The 8,215-nt window shown below is 32.2% G+C and overlaps 2 protein-coding genes across 2 annotated transcripts; both read right to left on the minus strand.

Annotated features, from left to right (window-relative positions):
* Nucleotides 1-5,036: 5,036 nt before the first annotated feature.
* On the minus strand, nt 5,037-7,974 carry LOC149141756 (histone H2A variant 1-like). Its single transcript, XM_089447682.1, has 2 exons — nt 7,708-7,974; nt 5,037-6,597 (listed from the first exon to the last, which is right to left on the minus strand). Exons 1-2 carry the CDS (start codon nt 7,717-7,719, stop codon nt 6,298-6,300), a joined length of 312 nt encoding a protein of 103 aa, XP_089303808.1. The 5' UTR covers nt 7,720-7,974; the 3' UTR covers nt 5,037-6,297.
* On the minus strand, nt 5,600-6,124 carry LOC149141757 (brassinosteroid LRR receptor kinase BRL1-like). The gene has a single exon (XM_089451323.1). The coding sequence runs from the start codon at nt 6,122-6,124 to the stop codon at nt 5,600-5,602; it is 525 nt and encodes a 174-aa protein (XP_089307449.1).
* Nucleotides 7,975-8,215: the final 241 nt, after the last annotated feature.

Below are 8,215 nucleotides of genomic sequence, written 5' to 3' on the forward strand. Positions count from 1 at the left end.
TGTTGCAACAAAGATTTTGAAACTGAGATCTAATGTGGATGTACGCGGGGAACTCTAAGAGGAAGTGATTTTCATCCTTGATGTTCGTATTCTCACAGAGATGGCAGAAGCTTTCCATCCATGGTGTCCTGTTTCGCTATGGAGCTCATGAGAGTTCATTCTAATCTTGGCTATATTAATTTCCTTCTTTGAGCTAGTTAAAAGAGAGAGATACTTTTGATTTCTAGAGTGGGGTTGATGACCTCCTTATAATATCTTAATTTTCTTTTAGCTGCTAAATCTTTTTCACACCACATTTTTTCTTTGAACTTAGAAGTAGCAATATTTTTAATGTTATTAATGTTTTGCAATGCAACATTCTTGTCGATCTCCCAATGGTTTAACTAGGTCCTCTGTCTTTATACCAAACCCATAAACCCTCTTAATTATTCATAATTAATTAGTAATTAATATAAGTAATGATTGATTATAAAGTTAAGGAATCAATTAATTTTTAACTTGATTAATATTAATTAAAATAATTAAATTATTAACTAAATTAATATTAATTAATTAATACTTTATTGATAAATAATAAATGATTGATTTATTAATAATTAATAAATTACAGATTTAGTAATTAATAGTTAATTTATTAAATAATAAATTATAAATTTTTGATCTCTGGAATATGGATGTAATAATTACACGTTGATATATTATTTAAGAAAGAACTTTTTTCTCAAAACGGTTTCTCGAACATGGATGTAATAATTGAAGCGGAAGCCTTCTCCATTCAGGAATTCTCTCTCCCTGATACATGATTTTTTTTTCGTTGCATAATTCCCAGGTATGCCTTTCCCGTTTTCAGTATTTTAGCATATACCCATTTACCCTTTCTAGTGGTAGAAATGATCCTTTATGCATCTCTGGATTCTTCTGGTTTTGCTATAAACTATCTTTTTATCCTTCTGGTTGATCGCTTATTTTGAAGCACATATCTTGCTGTCTATCAGCCTACTATGGGGTCTTATTGGCCATCTGTCATATCTGGACTTGCTTATTCTCTCCCTACTTTTTTGTTCAGGGTTGGTTATATCTTTATGCGGCTATATCCAGATGCAATATGTTTTTGTTTTTATATCTATTATATAATACAATCAAGCTTTTTTAGTATTGAATTTTTTTTTTTATAAATCTTTAATTAAAATAAGATAATTATAAAAATTAACTAATTTTTTTTTTATTAAATATAATAAATTATTAATAATTAATAGTTATAATGGTTAAATATAACTAATATGGGGATGAGATGAGGAGGGTGTTAAATTGAAAGAATTGTATTTTGGTTTAAAATAATAAATGTTATAATAATTCAACCATTCAAACTAAACCTAATCAATAAATTGCCCAAAATAAAATAAATCTTTAATCAAAATTAAACAAGTTATTATTCTTCTTTTCTCTCAATTATTTATATAATAAAATCCAATCAATCATTTAAAATAAATCAAATCAATAAATTTCCCAAATTAAATCCCAACTAATCAAAAATTATTTGGGAATATATATGTATAACCCAATAAAAAAATATATATTTATATGTTACAAAAAAAATAAGTAAAAAATTCTAATTGATTTAAATAAATCTAAAACCACTGAAATTAAAAATTACTATTTATGATTAAGCAGTGGAAATTTTAAGATAATAGGAACACATTTTTTTCACCCAAATTAAAATTATTTTTAATAATAAATCAAACATTGGAAATGTCAACATTAAAAAATTTCAGCACAGGGAAAAGAACTTGCTAAACAGTGGAAGATTTTATTTATAATTTATAATATTTAACTATTCAAATTGATATATCAAATTAATTTTTTTATATTAATATTTATAAATAAAGAAAAGAAAAGAAAATATTAATATTAATCATTTATATATTTTTAAATTTAAATAATTTTTTTTAATAAACTGTATAAAAATAAGAATCTAATTTTAGAGACATGTTAAATAAAATAAAAAAATAAGCTAAAAAGAAACCCTACTTTTCTTAAACATCTTACTTCAAAAAAAACCCAGCAACACAACCAAATCAAATGAAAAACATAGAATAATTAGCCGGCCATGCTTTATAGATAAGATGTGGCATGGGAGATGTTAGTTGACAATATTGAGAAGTTAGATAAGATGTGGCATGGGAGATGTTAGTTGACAATATTGAGAAGTTGTAATAAGAACTTCGGCGTAAATCACATGTAGAAAGACCTTTGATTTACGCCGAAGTTCTTATTACAACTATTATGGATCACAGAAGCCTCACTTCAATAATATTGAGAAGCTTAAAGTCTAACATCCTCATTGGCATTTGCGAGGTGTGTAATGGAAAGTTTTATGGAAAGTTTGGTTTCAGTGGACCTTAACCATCATCATCAATAAAACATGAACTCAAACATTTGCATTTCATTGTATGAAATTAAAATCTTTAATTTTAAATTGAAAATCATAAGTTGAACTATCCATTAAAAAAATAAAAAAAATTAAATGTTTGAATATAATAAATGTTATTATATTTTTATAATATATTTTTAGATATTATTATTATGTTAGTATTATATATAATAATGTATATTTCAAATTAATTTAAATATATTATTTTTTTAAGAAATTTAATTTTTTATATTGAATTATATGATATTTATTTTTATAATTATATATTAATTTATAATTTTATTTAAAAAATGTGTTTTTCATCAATATAATAATATAAAATTGTAATTTTTAATTGAAATTAACTCATTATAATTATAAGTAATAAAAATGTTTTTTTTTTTTTTTTTCCATCAAATATAATAAATTAAAATTTACATATAAAATTGTAAATTTTAATTGAAATTAATCCATTATAATAATAAGTTATAAAAATGTTTTTTTTCATCAAATCAAATAAAATAAATATAAAATTGTAAATTTTAATTCAAATTAATCCATTATATTATAATAATTGATTGTTTAAGGTACACGATGAACTGAGAGATGTAACACAATGACATTGACAGATGTAATCAGCAACAAAGGGTAAACCGGCATGACTAATTATTGCTTGCAATTGCCCTTGCTCCAAAAAGTGCAAAACATACCGATAGGTAACATTGACAAGATGTAATCAGCAACAAAGGGTAAACCGGCATGACTAATTATTGCTTGCAATTGCCCTTGCTCCAAAAAGTGCAAAACATACCGATAGGTTGTTTTTTAAATTGGACAAGGACCGCATTTGTACATTGGTTTTGGTTTCCGACTGTGAGAGTGAGAAGTTAATGGATGTTTTTTAAATTAGAAAAATTCTAAAGATTTTTTAAATTGGACAAAGAACCCATTCGTACATTGGTTTCCAAATGTGAAATCTTAATGGATATTTTGAAGCACACATCTTTGAAACACACATCACATTTGGAAACAAATGTGAGATCTGAAACACACATCACATTTGGAAACAAATGTGAGATCTTAATGGATATTTTGAAGCACACATGCGAAAGTTAAAAGTTTTCTTGATATAAATATACTTGATAAAAATCCAAGTTTTCATGTGTATCAAAATCTCATTCTTGGTATAAATATACTTCATAAAAATGCAAGTTTTCCTGTGTATGAAAATCTCATTCAAATACGTGGGAAGTGAGCGGTCCTCTCCAATTGGACTAATTTTTAATAATTAAGAAATGGGAATCAAATAACCAAAATCATCAATGCTCCGAAATCATCAATGCTCCGCAATTGGAGAATCTTTAATGATTAAAAAATGCTAATCAAATAAACAACATCAAAACAATAGCGAAGACCGATTTTGGTCAAATAATTTGCAGGTTCAAGGGGAAGGTTACCCAGTTCATTCATGCATTCTATATTCTTTTCTAGTAGTGTTTTTCTTTCCTACACTAATTCCAATGTTCAACAATGAACGTCTGCAATAATCTTTCCTTCTGGCTGAACAGAGACTTGGCTTTATATTGGTTCAGGGGATTATCAGTTGTTGTCTCCTCTACCTTTACAATGTAATTCCTCCACTGCCCAACAGTGCTATCTACGAGGCAGGAAGTTTCACAGAGGTTGATCAATCCAGCATCACAACTTACTTGCCCAGAAGCAATTAAAAGGAATAAGTTGTGCTTTATGACTTAAAAACAGTGGTTCAGCTTTAGCTTTCCGGTAAGTCATGACTACTGATAGTCTAGTAATGGTGCAGACCACCATAGCCACAAAGGCAATTCATGACTACTGATAGTCTAGTAATGGTGCAGACCACCATAGCCACAAAGGCAATTGATGAAGACCTCGCAAGCTACAAAGATGGTTAATGTGGACTTCCTAAGCCATAAAGGCAGCCATCAGTTATACAATCAAAGAAACACATAATAGAAAATTCATTTGCAAACAACTTATCAATATCAAAAATACAATCTGGAAAGTATATTATCTTCAATTATATTACAGTACATGGTAAAAGTCACATGACTACTGATATTCTAGTAATGGTGCAGACCACCATAGCCACAAAGGCAATTGATGAAGACCTCGCAAGCTACAAAGGTGGTTAATGTGGACCTCCTAAGCCATAAAGGCAGCCATCGAAACGAGAGACACAATCTACAAGCAGAGACACAAACCAGAGATACAATTTATAAGCAGCAAGCAACAACTTCCAAGTCCCAGAGACAATTTGTAAATGGTCAGTAACCCTCCAAAGCCATATAGACACTTTAAGCTTCCCACCCAAAGAGAGAACGTGGATATGCTTATATATTACCTAAAACATAGAATTACATTTAAGAACTTTATTTAACCAATCCAACATAATAAATGATAGAAACATAAGAAAATTATGCAATGTAAATCCATTCACCCATTAATAAATTGGAGGTAAATCGATGGATCCTCCATCCTTATATTCTTCATTTATATATTCTGTAATCATTTACTTCTGCTATAATTGTACAAATTGATTCCACGTGAGAAATAAATGTTAATATTTGGACATAAGCACATCTTCTCGTGTCTGAATATATACTGAATATAACAGAACTAAATGCATTCTTATTACATTGACTTGTATTCAATGGGAAGAAAGACTGATACATATACATTGTATATGTTTTGCCTCATCATATACATAGTATAATAACCATCTTCATTTTTAATTTTCATGAATTGAGTAACCAATGCCTTCCCAATCCAAAATTTTCGCATGGACAGTAAGCTACCAATATCATTCTCACCACTATTAATCAGAGAATCCAAAGCATCATAGCCTGGTATCTGCTGTCAATCAATCTCCTTTTGTTGTGCACATTCCTCTTCTGCCCAACATTCCACCCATAAATAATTCATGGATGGTGGTAGTCAAAGTGTATTTTCTTCTGCATATCTCCTGCATTTTTCAACAAACAAGACAAGTGCTGGGGCATGGATGCAATTATCAGGATTAGCAGATGTCTGTTTCATTTCTCTATTATATTATTTACACATCCACTCAACAAAACAATGAGAAGATAGGAATGCAATGCATTATACAGAAAAATAAATAAGACAAGGAGCTTAGAATAGATGGAGAACCAATCAGGATGATTTTTCTTCATGGATATCCACATCCTCCGGGAGAGTGAATCCATCTAGTTCGGCTTCCCCATCTGTTTGAAGCTCTCTGAACATGGCCAAGACTTGGATCATTGTGGGTCTTCTCCATGGACGGTCATCAAGGCATTCGCAGGCGATTCGAAGATGTTGATACAGATCCATCTCTATGTGTTTGTCTTTTATTAGCACTGGATCAAATATATCTGAAGCTTTCTTTAACTTCACATTTTGTTTCATCCATCCAACTAGATTGTTGTCCCCAAACTCAACAGGGTCTATAGGTCTTCTCCCTGAGAGAAGTTCCAGCAAAATAACCCCGTAGCTGTAAACATCTCCTTTTGTTGTGCAGCGAAAACTCTGATAGTACTCTGGTGGCACATAACCAGGAGTGCCAGCCAGAGTGCTGACACTTAAATGAGTATCCAGTGCATTCATGAGTCTGGCCATTCCAAAGTCAGAAACTCTAGCCTCCATATTCTCATCCAGAAGGACATTACTTGACTTCATGTCCCTGTGAATGATATGGGGAATGCAACTGTGGTGAAGAAATGCTAATCCTCTTGCAGAATATAGTGCACTCCTAAATCCACATGTACTGATCCCAGCACTCCGTTGAGCTAAACATTTCAGCCCACATCCTACAATAAATAAAACGCTTGACACAATCCCCACACAAAGAACTAATCTTTTTTTGTGGATTTGTTAATAAGTGACTTGTGGATGTGAGGGATGACACCTCCACCTGCTATGGTACCTTTGATCAAAGTATCAAGTTCTTCGTCTCCTCTAATAGCGAGCTGCAAATGCCTTGGGGTGATATGCTTAACCTTGAGATCTTTACTGGCATTTCCTGCAAGTTCTAAAACCTCTGCAGTGAGATACTCCAGAATGATTGCAGAATAAACAGCTCCAGTTGCTCCCACCCTTCCATTTGCAGATACTCGAGACTTCAACAGACAGTGGATCCGTCCCACAGGAAACTGCAACAAGAACAAACAATTCAGTCCACCTATTACAGGAATCTTATGGAGTTCTTGCTCACACGAATTCTGAACTGTTCCAAAGCTTCAATGAAGATGTTTCTCCCGAGGAAAAAAGAAGCTAGAATTACTTCAGTTGATTCAAGATTTTGACAAGAAAATTTATAGAAAATAAATAGATACAACTGTAAGTCAAACAACCAAAAACAGAGTCCCAGAGAGTTCAACATAAAACAGAGTCTCACAGAATTCAAGATATTACAGAAACCTTATGGAGTTCTTTCTCAAGGAGTATTTGAACTATTACAAAGCTTCATTGAAGATGTTTCTATAAATTTACTTCTCAACGATTTACAAGGACATGTAAAAAGGGAAAGATTTGTGGAATTCCAAGTTCAAAAATTTAACAGAAATAAAAATCTTCCATTTCTCCAAAAATCAAAACCTCGAGTAAATGTGTTTGTGTAACCCCGATACTCAACAAAACCATCTCACGATGCATCACAAACCAGCAGCATCTTTCATCTCTCATAAATAGCAGACATTCTATTTGACAGAAATCGATCAAGAAAAGCGAAAACCCACGTCAAAAATTCATCTCAACAACAGGCCCGAACTAAGAAAACGCATTTACTCTCATTCTCTCAGCTTTGAAGATGTTACAAACCTAACTCTGCATTTCCCTCCACTGAACCGAAAAGTCCCCCATGCATAATCCCAGCTTTACCAGGCTCTAATCCACCGGCATTGAAGAAAAACCAGGAAAATCCCAAATACATTTCATGAGGACCTAACAGCATTACTCCAAAAACACAAAACACGCAAACCCATATTCATTCCGTAACCCAAAATCACTGACTAAACAGTAGAACAGCGGTACATTCATTCACAAGCATCCCACATTCTACACTCTATCCGTACCAAGCAAGCTGAAGACAACGCCTTTTTTTCTGAAGCAAACACTGCAATCTCGGTCCCCACTCTCTTTTTCAAAAACAACATCCAACATTGAACAAAACCTACCTGCTTAACTGTTAAACAACATCCAACATTGAACAAAACCTACCTGGTTTAACTGCTAAACAACATCCAAGATTGAACAAAACCTACCTGGCTAACCATTGCGGCAGAGTTCCAGGATGCTCATAAACAAATCGCAAAGACTCAGTCGTGATGAGAACGTGGGTTGGTCCCTGCCACCATGTTTGGGAATACATCAAAATATGGAAAGCATAATTATGAACCCCTTACTTCCATAACAACCCTCCGCCCATAACAGAAATGAAGGCCATGTTCCGCCATGTTCCGGGGCCATGACGAGTAACTGAAGGAGGAAGACCATGATGAATATCAGGAAAATGTGCACAGATGTCAGTACAGAGCATAAGGGTGGCCCTAAAACACTGCGCACAGACCAGGTGTCAACCTCAGAAATAAAACATTGTGCACAGATGTCAGACGTACTCTCGTCACTGAAGGACGCCAGGTGTCAACCTCTGAAGGAAAAAGACGACGAAAGTCTCACTCATAGGAAGGCCTATCGGCCTAATTAAATATTAAATATAACTAACTATTAATTATTAAATATAATTTATTATTAATAAATTATTAAATATAA

The sequence above is a fragment of the Pinus tabuliformis genome, chromosome X (genome assembly GCF_031772625.1).
Source record: "Pinus tabuliformis cultivar Carrire ecotype Pingquan chromosome X, CPIR1, whole genome shotgun sequence".
Taxonomy (NCBI): Eukaryota; Viridiplantae; Streptophyta; class Pinopsida; order Pinales; family Pinaceae; genus Pinus; species Pinus tabuliformis.

Bases quoted from the DNA above. Each gene is read 5' to 3' on its own strand.
- LOC149141757 (XM_089451323.1), bottom strand. From the start codon at position 6,124: ATGAAGTCAAGTAATGTCCTTCTGGATGAGAATATGGAGGCTAGAGTT.